The following is a 12,500-nucleotide window of genomic DNA, read 5'->3' as shown; positions in this document are numbered from 1 at the left end:
TTCTATATATATTCTTACTTCTTTTCCTCCTTACTCTTCACTAGGTGGCAATGACAAACACCCTACAAATGTTCACTCCTTTTTTTCTTTCTTTCTTTCTTTTGAGTTAAATGATAAAATAAAATGTTTGTAAGCATGTACGTACATGTTGTTAAGGGAGGCTGTAATACTTTGCAGCGGTGCCTGAGAAGCGATGCCTTCACCCACGCAGTTTTCACCACGATGGAGGAGTGCCCACACTTCCAGGACCTTACTGTTAAGAGGTTCCTGAAGACCCTACTTGAGCACAACCGCCGAGACATTCTCTCCAAGCCGGAGAAGTTTGTGCGCCTGAGTGAGTCGCTTCAGTGTCTTGGCGAACATAACAACATGAGAACATGAGGGGAGCTGCAAGGAGCCATCAGGCCTGCACATGGCACTTCCTGAATTGAATGTGTCTACCTATTTCTACTTATCCCTTTCCCTAGATTTGTGTATCTTCTTTTAAAATCTCCCTAGTGACTCAGCACTAACAACCTGATTACTGAGTCTGTTCTTTTCATCCACCACTCTTTGAGAATTAGTTCCTTGCACTCTGCTGCTTTGACTGGCCACTACTGCATGAGCCTGTCTTGACTCCCTGACATCTCAGTCACTTGATTCAAATGTCTGATTAATTAGTTATAATAAATCAATTGGAAGTTTGTTTGGATAAGAGACTGTGGGCCTGTGTAGCCATGGAAGATATTGACTATTGAAATCTTGAGAACACTGTGTTGAAATCTGTCACATTATTCACAGAGCCAGGGAGTGATGCTGCTAAGACCTTCACTGTCTATCCAGAGGGATCCGCAGGTGCTGGTGGTGGAATCTTGCTTGGACAGTGTGCCTGTAACACACAGGCACATTTCTCCAAAAGGTGACACATTATCTTTCAGAATGGCTTCACTCCTGCAAAACAACTGTGTACTTTTCTCTCACAAATCCACACACAGCAGGAACATTTTCCTAAGAGGATGCTGTTCTTATGTGTTGCAGTGCTGTGTCTCTCACTTTCAACAAGCTCTAGTGGAAGTTAAGGGGAGTTTCAATAGTGTTTTTATGATTTGAATGACTGAACATTGGTGACATTCCTCAGGTTGACGCTGTGCTGCCGGTACTGTCGCCTCAGCTTCTGCGTCAGATTCAGAACAGAGACTTCAGCAGAGAGATTCAGAACAGAGACTTCAGCAGAGAGAGTGAGTGGGAGAAACGCTACAACCGCTTTGCCCACTCGATGATGCTAGACCAGCATGTGGAGTACGGGAGCAAGAATGGGTTCTGCCGTGCCGTTTGTCCTGCCAGATTCCCGGAGGAGGTTGGTGATGCCTCCACTTGCATGTCTTTTCTGTATTTTGTATAGACCTGTTTGTATTTTACAGGATTAAGTCAAGTTCTGTTTGGATGTATGTGACCAGCTGTGCTGTGTCTGACTGTCCTTTTCCACTAGGGACTGATGGGGCTAAGAGTGTGAATGATGTCTGTGTGTGTGTGTGTGTGTGTGTGTGTGTGTGTGTGTGTGTGTCTGTGTGTGTGTGTGTGTGGGATTGCCAGCTTTTTTTTTTTATTTATTTATTTTTTTATTTATTTATTTATTTTTTTAATGTATGAGTGACACTGGCCAAGGGCAACAAAAATCTTATAAAAAAATGCCCACTGAAATGTCAGTCCCATAAAAGGGTCAAAGCTGTGGTCAAAAATTGATGGATAAGTGTCTTGAAACCTCCCTCTTGAAGGAATTCAAGTCATAGGAAGGTGGAAATACAGAAGCAGGCAGGGAGTTCCAGAGTTTACCAGAGAAAGGGATGAATGATTGAGAATACTGGTTAACTCTTGCATTAGAGAGGTGGACAGAATAGGGGTGAGAGAAAGAAGAAAGTCTTGTGCAGCGAGGCCGTGGAAGGAGGGGAGGCATGCAGTTAGCAAGATCAGAAGAGCAGTTAGCATGAAAATAGCGGGAGAAGACAGGTAGATATGCAACATTGCGGCGGTGAGAGAGGGGCTGAAGGCAGTCAGTTAGAGGAGAGGAGTTGATGAGACGAAAAGCTTTTCATTCCTCCCTGTCTAGAAGAGCAGTATGAGTGGAACCCCCCAGACATGTGAAGCATACTCCATACATGGACGGATAAGGCCCTTGTACAGAGTTAGCAGCTGGGGGGTGAGAAAACTGGCGGAGACGTCTCAGAACACCTAACTTCATAGATGCTGTTTTAGCTAGAGATGAGATGTGAAGTTTCCAGTTCAGATTATAAGTAAAGGACAGACTGAGGATGTTCAGTGTAGAAGAGGGGGACAGTTGAGTGTCATTGAAGAAGAGGGGATAGTTGTCTGGAAGGTTGTGTCGAGTTAATAGATGGAGGAATTGAGTTTTTGAGGCATTGAACAATACCAAGTTTGCTCTGCCCCAATCGGAAATTTTAGAAAGATCAGAAGTCAGGCGTTCTGTGGCTTCCCTGCGTGATATGTTTACCTCCTGAAGGGTTGGACGTCTATGAAAAGACGTGGAAAAGTGCAGGGTGGTATCATCAGCGTAGGAGTGGATAGGACAAGAAGTTTGGACCTAGTTTTGGTTTATAGGAGTGGAGTAATCTCATGGTATCCCATCTCTATATGTGTCCAGTTTGGCCTTAAAAATATGGACTGTTACAGCATTGACGTCTTGCTGAAATCATTACATTTGTTCACACTTCTGAGGAAAACTTTACTCCTTGATGTCTCTTCTACAGTTAACTTTCTTCAGCTTCTTACTGTGTCCCCATGTACTCTGTATATCTAAAGTTATTAAACATTCTTTTTCCACATTTTCCATACCATTTATCATTCTATACATGTTTATTAAATTCTCTCTCTCTCTCTCTCTCTCTCTCTCTCTCTCTCTCTCTCTCTCTCTCTCTCTCTCTCTCTCTCTCTCTCTCTCTCTCTCTCTCTCTCTCTCTCTCTCTCTCTCTCTCTCTCTCTCTCTCTCTCTCTCTCTCTCTCTCTCTGTGCTTCTGTTTTTCCACCTTCCTATGACTTGAATTCTTTGAAAGGTGAGGTTTCAAGACTCTTATCTTCCAATTTTTGACTCTTCCCTTTTGCAGAGATCTCCATTCTTGGAGATTTAAATGTTCATCACCAGCTTTGGCTTTCCTCTCCCTTCACAGACCATGCTGGTGAACTAGCCAACAACTTTGCTATCCTCCATGACCTAGAGCAATTGGTGCAACACCCTACTCGTATTCCTGACAGTCTTGGAGATACGCCCAACATTCTTGACCTTTTCCTGACCTCTAATCCTTCTGCTTATGCTGTCACCCTTTCTTCTCTGTTGGGCTCCTCCGATCACAATCTCATATCTTTATCTTGTCCTATCACTCCAATCCCTCCTCAGGACCCCCCTAAGTGAAGGTGCCTCTGGTGTTTTGCCTCTGCTAGTTGGGGGACCTGAGGAGGTATTTTGCTGATTTTCCTTGGAATGACCACTGCTTCCGTGTCAGAGAGCCGTCTTTGTGTGCTGAGCGCATAACAGAGGTGATAGTGTCTGGCATGGAGGCGTACATTCCTCACTCTTTTTCTCGTCCTAAACCTTCTAAACCTTGGTTTAACACAGCTTGTTCTCGTGCTATACATGATAGAGAGGTGGCCCACAAAAGGTACTTAAGCCTTCCATCACCAGAATCTCATGCACTTTATATTTCTGGCCGGAACCATGCGAAGTCTGTTCTCCAACTAGCCAAAAACTCCTTCATTAACAGAAAATGTCAAAACCTTTCAAGATCTAATTCCCCTCGTGATTTCTGGCATCTAGCCAAAAATATCTCCAATAACTTTGCTTCTTCTTCTTTCCCTCCTCTATTTCAACCAGATGGCACCACTGCTATCACATCTATTTCTAAAGCTGAACTCTTTGCTCAAACCTTTGCTAAAAACTCTACCTTGGAGGATTCTGGGCTTGTTCCTCCCTCTCCTCCACCCTCTGACTACTTCATGCCACCTATTAAAATTCTTTGCAATGATGTTTTCCATGCCCTCGCTGGCCTAAACCCTCGGAAGGCTTATGGACCTGATTGGGTCCCTCCTATTGTTCTCCGAAACTGTGCCTCCATGCTTGCACCTTGCCTAGTCAAACTCTTTCAGCTCTGTCTGTCAACATCTACCTTTCCTTCTTGCTGGAAGTTTGCCTACATTCAACCTGTTCCTAAAAAGGGTTACCGTTCTAATCCCTCAAACTACTGTCCTATTGCTTTAATTTCCTGCCTATCTAAAGTTTTTGAATCTATCCTCAACAGGAAGATTCTTAAACGTCTATCACTTCACAACCTTCTATCTGATCGCCAGTATGGGTTCCATCAAGGCCGCTCTACTGGTGATCTTCTGGCTTTCCTTACTGAGTCTTGGTCATCCTCTTTTAGAGATTTTGGTGAAACTTTTCCTGTTGCCTTGGACATATCAAAAGCTTTTGATAGAGTCTGGCACAAAGCTTTGATCTCCAAACTACCCTCCTACGGTTTCTATCCTTCTCTCTGTAACTTCATCTCAAGTTTCCTTTCTGACCGTTCTATTGCTGCTGTGGTAGACGGTCACTGTTTTTCTCCTAAATCTATTAACAGTGGCGTTCCTCAGGATTCTGTCTTGTCACCCACTCTCTTCTTATTATTCATTAATGATCTTCTAAACCAAACTTCTTGTCTTATCCACTCCTACGCTGATGATACCACCCTGCACTTTTCCACGTCTTTTCATAGACGTGCAACCCTTCAGGAGGTAAACATATCACGCAGGGAAGCCACAGAACGCCTGACTTTTAATATCCAACTAAGCCTTGAATCCATGTATACTCTATGCATTTACCGTCTCCTCATCCAGACTATTCCATACATCAATAGTTCTATATGAGAAATTATATTGTGACATCTCTTCTACAAGCACTCCTCCTCAGCCTCTTCCCGTGTCCTCTAGTGTCCCGTGTATCCCAGACCATTAAACCGCTTCGGTCCACCTCCTCTGCTCCCTCACATGCTATATATATGGCAATCAAGTCTCCCCTTTCTCTCCTCTTTTCCAACATTGGTAGACGTATTCTTGCCAGTCTCTCTTCATATGACAAGCCCCTTATACTTGGTACCATCTTCATAGCTGCTCTCTGAACTCTCGAACTTCCTTATATCCTTTTTCTTGTATGGCGACCACACTACTGCTGTATATTCTAGTCTAGGTCTTATCAGCGACACAATCATCTTCCTGACCATCTCTTCATCCATATATGCAAAGGCCTTGTAATTTTGCTAATGCATCTCTCCGGGGTCAGGTTCCCAGTCACTGTAACGCCGAGATCCTTTTCCTCTTCTGCTCCACTCAACCTTACACCATTCAACACATAATTTCCTTTTATTCTTGTACTTTTTCCAAATTCTATTACTTTACACTTCTTTAAATTAAATTCCATTTCCCATCTATAACTCCACTCTGATATCTTATTCAGGTATTCTTGTAATGTTCCACAGTCCTCCTCACTCAACTTTCTTCAGCAACTTGGTGTACTCCACTTATGACTTCCTTCCATGATGATTTTTTTTATCTTTTACTACTGTTCTCATTTCTCTGCTTGTCAAGAAATTTTCCATCCATCTGAGCAGGCCCCCTCTTAGCCCACCATTATGCTTCAACTTCCACAACAATTTCCTGTGTGGCACTTTATCAAAGGCCTTCTTCAGGTGTAAATCAACACAATCAGCCCATCCATCTCTTTCTTGCATTATATCCACCACTCTAGAATAAAAACTCAGTAAGTTTGTAACACACGATCTCCCTCTCCTAAATCCAAATTGTTGCTTTATTATCACTTCATTTCCTTCTAGGGACTGCAACCATTTATCCTTCACCAGTCTTTCACACATTTTGCACACCACACTTGTTAGAGACAGGTCTATATTTTAAGGGCTCCTCTTTACTACCACTTTTTGTGTATTGGCACTATGTTGGCTCTCTTCCATTCAATTGGGACTCTACTGTCAATTAAAGAGCTCTCAAGTAATATGTGTTACCCCATGTCAACTGCTGATTGCACTCTTTTAGTACCCATCCTGACACTCCATCAAGTCCAGGGGCCTTGCTAATGTCTAGTCCCTCCATCTGTTTCTGGACATCCTCTTCAGTCACTTGGATTTCCCCCAGAGCCATTTCTTCACTCATCTCACTCTGCCACACAAATGTTTTCTCTTTTGTGAATACTGATTGAAAACTCCTGTTCATTATCTCTGCCAATTCAGCCGGATCCTCACACACTTGACTATTCACCTTCAATCTGCTTATTCCTTCTTTATTTTTCATTTTGCTGTTCACATATCTGAAGAATAGTTTTGGTTCCTCTTTGCATTTGTCCATTACATCTTTCTCATAATTTTTCCTTTCTTCTCTAATAACCCTTACATATTCCTCACAGGAGGAGGCAGTAGACACCTGCCGAAATGATAATTACTCCCAGTGAGGTCTAAAGCACTGTTCAGGGGATGCTGAGAACTTATCATTAAACCCAAACCTTTGCTATAAAACTATACCTTAGTCGATTCTGGGCTTGTTCCTCCCTCTCCTCCACCCTCTGAATACTTCATGCTACCTATTAAAATTCTTTGCAATGATGTTTTCCATGCCCTTGCTGGCCTAAACCCTCGGAAGGCTTATGGACCTGATGGGGTCCCTCTTGTTGTTCTCCGAAACTGTGCCTCCGTGCTTGCACCTTGCCTAGTCAGACTCTTTCAGCTGTGTCTGTCAACATCTACCTTTCCTTCTTGCTGGAAGTTTGCCTACATTCAGCCTGGTCCTAAAAAGGGTGACCGTTCTAATCCCTCAAACTACCGTCCTATTGCTTAAATTTCCTGCCTATCTAAAGTTTTTGAATCTATCCTCAACAGGAAGATTCTTAAACATCTATCACTTCACAACCTTCTATCTGATCGCCAGTATGGGTTCCATCAAGGCCGCTCTACTGGTGATCTTCTGGCTTTCCTTACTGAGTCTTGGTCATCCTCCTTTTAGAGATTTTGGTGAAACTTTTGCTGTTGCCTTGGACATATCAAAAGCTTTTGATAGAGTCTGGCACAAAGCTTTGATCTCCAAACTACCCTCCTACGGTTTCTATCCTTCTCTCTGTAACTTCATCTCAAGTTTCCTTTCTGACCGTTCTATTGCTGCTGTGGTAGACAGTCACTGTTCTTCTCCTAAATCTATTAACAGTGGTGTTCCTCAGTGTTCTGTCACCCACTCTCTTCTTATTATTCATTAATGATCTTCTAAACCAAACTTCTTGTCTTATCCACTCCTACGCTGATGATACCACCCTGCACTTTTCCACGTCTTTTTCATAGACGTGCAACCCTTCAGGAGGTAAACATATCACGCAGGGAAGCCACAGAACGCCTGACTTCTGATCTTTCTAAAATTTCTGATTGGGGCAGAGCAAACTTGGTATTGTTCAATGCCTCAAAAACTCAATTCCTCCATCTATCAACTCGACACAATCTTCCAGACAACTATCCCCTCTTCTTCAATGACACTCAACTGTCCCCCTCTTCTACACTGAACATCCTCGGTCTGTCCTTTACTTATAATCTGAACTGGAAACTTCACATCTCATCTCTAGCTAAAACAGCTTCTATGAAGTTAGGTGTTCTGAGACGTCTCCGCCAGTTTTTCTCACCCCCCCCAGCTGCTAACTCTGTACAAGGGCCTTATCCGTCCATGTATGGAGTATGCTTCACATGTCTGGGGGGGTTCCACTCATACTGCTCTTCTAGACAGGGTGGAATCAAAAGCTTTTCGTCTCATCAACTCCTCTCCTCTAACTGACTGTCTTCAGCCTCTCTCTCACTGGCCGCAATGTTGCATCTCTAGCTGTCTTCTACCGCTATTTTCATGCTAACTGCTCTTCTGATCTTGCTAACTGCATGCCTCCCCTCCTTCCGCGGCCTCGCTGCACAAGACTTTCTTCTTTCTCTCACTCCTATTCTGTCCACCTCTCTAACGCAAGAGTTAACCAGTATTCTCAATCATTCATCCCTTTCTCTGGTAAACTCTGGAACTCCTTGCCTGCTTCTGTATTTCCACCTTCCTATGACTTGAATTCCTTCAAGAGGGAGGTTTCAAGACACTTATCCACCAATTTTTGACCACTGCTTTGACCCTTTTAAGGGACTGGCATTTCAGTGGGCATTTTTTTTTTATTAGATTTTTGTTGCCCTTGGCCAGTATCCTTCCTACATAAAAAAAAAAAAAAAAAAAAAAAAAAAAAAAAATCAATGTGATTTTCAGACACACTTCAGTCACAAGATGAATGCAGTCAGCTACAGCATGACATAGACAAGCTATAGACAGTTGAGAGAGGAAGAAGTCAGTGGCACCCTCACCTCAGACAAGACAAAGCTAACAATTGATAATGAAAGGTGACATTATTCTCTTTAAAGGACTCTATTATTATTGTACCCATGAAAGCTGTTCTATTTTTTATTTATTTCTCTGTATTATAAGTATTTTGTATGTAAACTCCGATCACAATCTCATATCTTTATCTTGTCCTATCACTCCAATCCCTCCTCAGGATCCCCCTAAGTGAAGGTGCCTCTGGCGTTTTGCCTCTGCTAGTTGGGGGGACCTGAGGAGGTATTTTGCTGATTTTCCTTGGAATGACCACTGCTTCCGTGTCAGAGAGCCGTCTTTGTGTGCTGAGCGCATAACAGAGGTGATAGTGGTCTGGCATGGAGGCGTACATTCCTCACTCTTTTTCTTGCCCTAAACCCTTCTAAACCTTGGTTTAACACAGCTTGTTCTCGTGCTATACATGATAGAGAGGTGGCCCACAAAAGGTACTTAAGCCTTCCCATCACCAGAATCTCATGCACTTTATATTTCTGGCTGGAACCATGCCAAGTCTGTTCTCCAACTAGCCAAAAACTCCTTCATTAACAGAAAATGTCAAAACCTTTCAAGATCTAACTCCCCTCGTGATTTCTGGCATCTAACCAAAAATATCTCCAATAACTTTGCTTCTTCTTCTTTCCCTCCTCTATTTCAACCAGATGGCACCACTGCTATCACATCTATTTCTAAAGCTGAACTCTTTGCTCAAACCTTTGCTAAAAACTCTACCTTGGAGGATTCTGGGCTTGTTCCTCCCTCTCCTCCACCCTCTGACTACTTCATGCCACCTATTAAAATTCTTTGCAATGATGTCTTCCATGCCCTCGCTGGCCTAAACCCTCGGAAGGCTTATGGACCTGATGGGGTCCCTCCTATTGTTCTCCGAAACTGTGCCTCCGTGCTTGCACCTTGCCTAGTCAAACTCTTTCAGCTGTGTCCTGTCAACATCTACCTTTCCTTCTTGCTGGAAGTTTGCCTACATTCAACCTGTTCCTAAAAAGGGTGACCGTTCTAATCCCTCAAACTACCGTCCTATTGCTTTAATTTCCTGCCTATCTAAAGTTTTTGAATCTATCCTCAACAGGGAGATTCTTAAACATCTATCACTTCACAACCTTCTATCTGATTGCCAGTATGGGTTCCGTCAAGGCCGCTCTACTGGTGATCTTCTGGCTTTCCTTACTGAGTCTTGGTCATCCTCTTTTAGAGATTTTGGTGAAACTTTTGCTGTTGCCTTGGACATATCAAAAGCTTTTGATAGAGTCTGGCACAAAGCTTTGATCTCCAAACTACCCTCCTATGGTTTCTATCCTTCTCTCTGTAAACTTCATCTCAAGTTTCCTTTCTGACCGTTCTATTGCTGCTGTGGTAGACAGTCACTGTTCTTCTCCTAAATCTATTAACAGTGGTGTTCCTCAGCGTTCTGTCACCCACTCTCTTCTTATTATTCATTAATGATCTTCTAAACCAAACTTCTTGTCTTATCCACTCCTACGCTGATGATACCACCCCTGCACTTTTCCACGTCTTTTCATAGACGTGCAATCCTTCAGGAGGTAAACATATCACGCAGGGAAGCCACAGAACGCCTGACTTCTGATCTTTCCAAAATTTCTGATTGTGGCAGAGCAAACTTGGTATTGTTCAATGCCTCAAAAACTCAATTCCTCCATCTATCAACTAGACACAACCTTCCAGACAACTATCCCCTCTTCTTCAATGACACTCAACTGTCCCCTCTTCTACACTGAACATCCTCGGTCTGTCCTTTACTTATAATCTGAACTGGAAACTTCACATCTCATCTCTAGCTAAAACAGCTTCTATGAAGTTAGGTGGTCTGAGACGTCTCCGCCAGTTTTTCTCACCCCCCCCAGCTGCTAACTCTGTACAAGGGCCTTATCCGTCCATGTATGGAGTATGCTTCACATGTCTGGGGGGGTTCCACTCATACTGCTCTTCTAGACAGGGTGGAATCAAAAGCTTTTCGTCTCATCAACTCCTCTCCTCTAACTGACTGTCTTCAGCCTCTCTCTCACCGCCGCAATGTTGCATATCTAGCTGTCTGCTACTTTTTCTTCTTTTATTAATCCCCCTCCTCCTCCTCCTAATAACCCATACCACACACAATAACCGAGCCTTTTACTTTCAGACCAGCAGCAGCAGCAGCAGCAGCAGCAGCAGCAGCAGCACACACAAGAGGTGTTTTCTGTATGATGATGATGATGGAAAAAGCACATCTCGAAAGGATGTTATAAGCAGGGCAACGTAATGAAATTCAGTGAATGGACGTGTGTGCGTGGCTGCAATCACTATGAAATTAAGTTGAAAATAAGAAATATATTACTTTACAGAAAGGAATGCTTAGAGTGAATGAAATTACTGTAATGAATGAATGGAAATAAAGTTGTGAGTCATTAAATGATTAGGAAAAGAAGCTGTGAATAGGTGCATTATTGTTATTACTGAAAGGAAGAATATTTGTAGGATATGTCATGTATATTATCAAAGTGTTTTCATTCTTACTTTCTTCTTTCTCTTTCATCTTTTCTTAGTATATTTAAGTGAATTTCTCTCTCTCTCTCTCTCTCTCTCTCTCTCTCTCTCTCTCATCTCTCTCTCTCTCTCTCTCTCCCATCTTTTTCTTAGTATATTTAAGTGAATTTTTCTCTCTCTCTCTCTCTCTCTCTCTCTCCTCTCTCTCTCTCTCTCCAGCCATCTCTTCTCTCTCCTTCCATCTTTTTCTTAGTATATTTAAGTGAATTTCTCAGATCTCTCTCTCTCTCTCTCTCTCTCTCTCTCTCTCTCTCTCCTCTCTCTCTCTCTCTCTCTCCTCCTCCTCTCTCTCTTCTCTCCTCTCTCTCTTTCTTTCTTCTTTTCTTTCTTTCTTTTTCTTTCTTTCTCTTTCTTTCTTTTCTCTTTCTTTCTCTCTCTCTCTCTCTCTCTCTCTCTCTCTCTCTCTCTCTCTCTCTCTCTCTCTCTCTCTCTCCAGCCATCTCTCTTTCTCTCTCTCTCTCTCTCTCTCTCTCTCTCTCTCTCTCTCTCTCCAGCCATCTCTTCTCTCTCCTTCCATCTTTTTCTTAGTATATTTAAGTGAATTTCTCAGATTCTCTCTCTCTCTCTCTCTCTCTCTCTCTCTCTCTCTCTCTCTCTCTCTCTCTCTCTCTCTCTCTCTCTCTCTCTCTCTTTCTTTCTTTCTTTCTTTCTTTCTTTCTTTTTCTTTCTTTTTCTCTTCTCTCTCTCTCTCTCTCTCTCTCTCTCTCTCTCTCTCTCTCTCTCTCTCTCTCTCTCTCTCCAGTAGTCAGTAGTCAGTGAGGAGGTAGTAGCAAGTAGTGTTCAAGTAGCCTTAGTAATAGAATAGTTTGGCTTGCATGGCAGTGGTTAAAACATCTACCCTCTCACATTGTTGGGGTGAGACCACTTGCTTCATATGAGCCAAATGGGGTGACTCCTCCCCTCCCCACCCCTCCCCATCAATCTGTGGGTGAGTGTTGCCCATGCATCTTTAAGGAGATCAAATTTGAGAGGTACATTTTGCTTATTCCTTCTGATTATGCAGGACTCAACCATTAATTTCATCTCTATAAAACTCTATGGGTTTCACTTGCCATAGACTTGTGGGATGAAACAAGGGAGAGCATTTTGCAGTCTCTCTTTTTTTCATCTGTGTTACAGTCTATGGGTTTCACCTGCCCAGGTTGGTGGTGGTGGTGGGGTGGGGTGGGGTGGGGGAGTTCTAATGCTCTGAGTGGGTGCCCTGCTGTAGGTTGTCAAAAGAAAAAATTATTATTATTATTTTTTATTGATTTTGTTATTGTTCTCAAGTTCTCAGTATTATTAAAACCAGCACTAACATCTTATTTTACAGATCAATCAATCAATACTATTTCCAATAAATATTTACTAAATGTTATTGTTTTATTAACACTCAAACTACATTAATGATGAGATGAGTAGAGAGATTTTGTTTTGGGGTGAGAGAAAAATTGTGCTTTTGTGATTTAGAAGGAAGCATAAATTGTGTGTTTTGTTGAGTTAAAGGGTAATTTTAGTAACTTGAGAAGACAAAAGGAAGAAATTGTGTTTGTGAT

At 42.5% G+C, this 12,500-nt stretch overlaps 1 protein-coding gene and 1 long non-coding RNA gene across 10 annotated transcripts in view; one reads left to right on the top strand and one right to left on the bottom strand.

The window, feature by feature from the left end:
* Nucleotides 1–10,959, top strand: part of LOC135098450 (uncharacterized) — a 29,492-nt gene extending 18,533 nt beyond the window's left edge. For 6 of the 9 annotated variants that reach the window (XM_064000827.1, XM_064000832.1, XM_064000831.1 and 3 more), the window contains 5 exons: nt 178–334; nt 781–898; nt 1,118–1,336; nt 8,305–8,435; nt 10,562–10,959. In XM_064000827.1, the coding sequence (XP_063856897.1) occupies nt 178–334; nt 781–898; nt 1,118–1,259 (417 nt within the window). In that variant the 3' untranslated portion in view covers nt 1,260–1,336; nt 8,305–8,435; nt 10,562–10,959. The remainder of the gene's footprint in view (nt 1–177; nt 335–780; nt 899–1,117; nt 1,337–8,304; nt 8,436–10,561) is intronic. The other 3 variants (XM_064000833.1, XM_064000829.1, XM_064000834.1) reach the window with 3 other exon arrangements.
* Nucleotides 10,960–12,192: 1,233 nt separating this feature from the next.
* The window catches only part of LOC135098464 (uncharacterized), a 6,904-nt gene continuing 6,596 nt past the window's right edge, over nt 12,193–12,500 (bottom strand). The window contains exon 3 of the long non-coding RNA XR_010267017.1: nt 12,193–12,500. This exon is cut by the window's right edge and continues 641 nt beyond it. This is a non-coding gene — a long non-coding RNA (uncharacterized LOC135098464).

The sequence above is a fragment of the Scylla paramamosain genome, unplaced genomic scaffold (genome assembly GCF_035594125.1).
Source record: "Scylla paramamosain isolate STU-SP2022 unplaced genomic scaffold, ASM3559412v1 Contig65, whole genome shotgun sequence".
NCBI lineage: Eukaryota > Metazoa > Arthropoda > Malacostraca > Decapoda > Portunidae > Scylla > Scylla paramamosain.
This window is presented reverse-complemented; position numbering and strand designations above follow the sequence as displayed.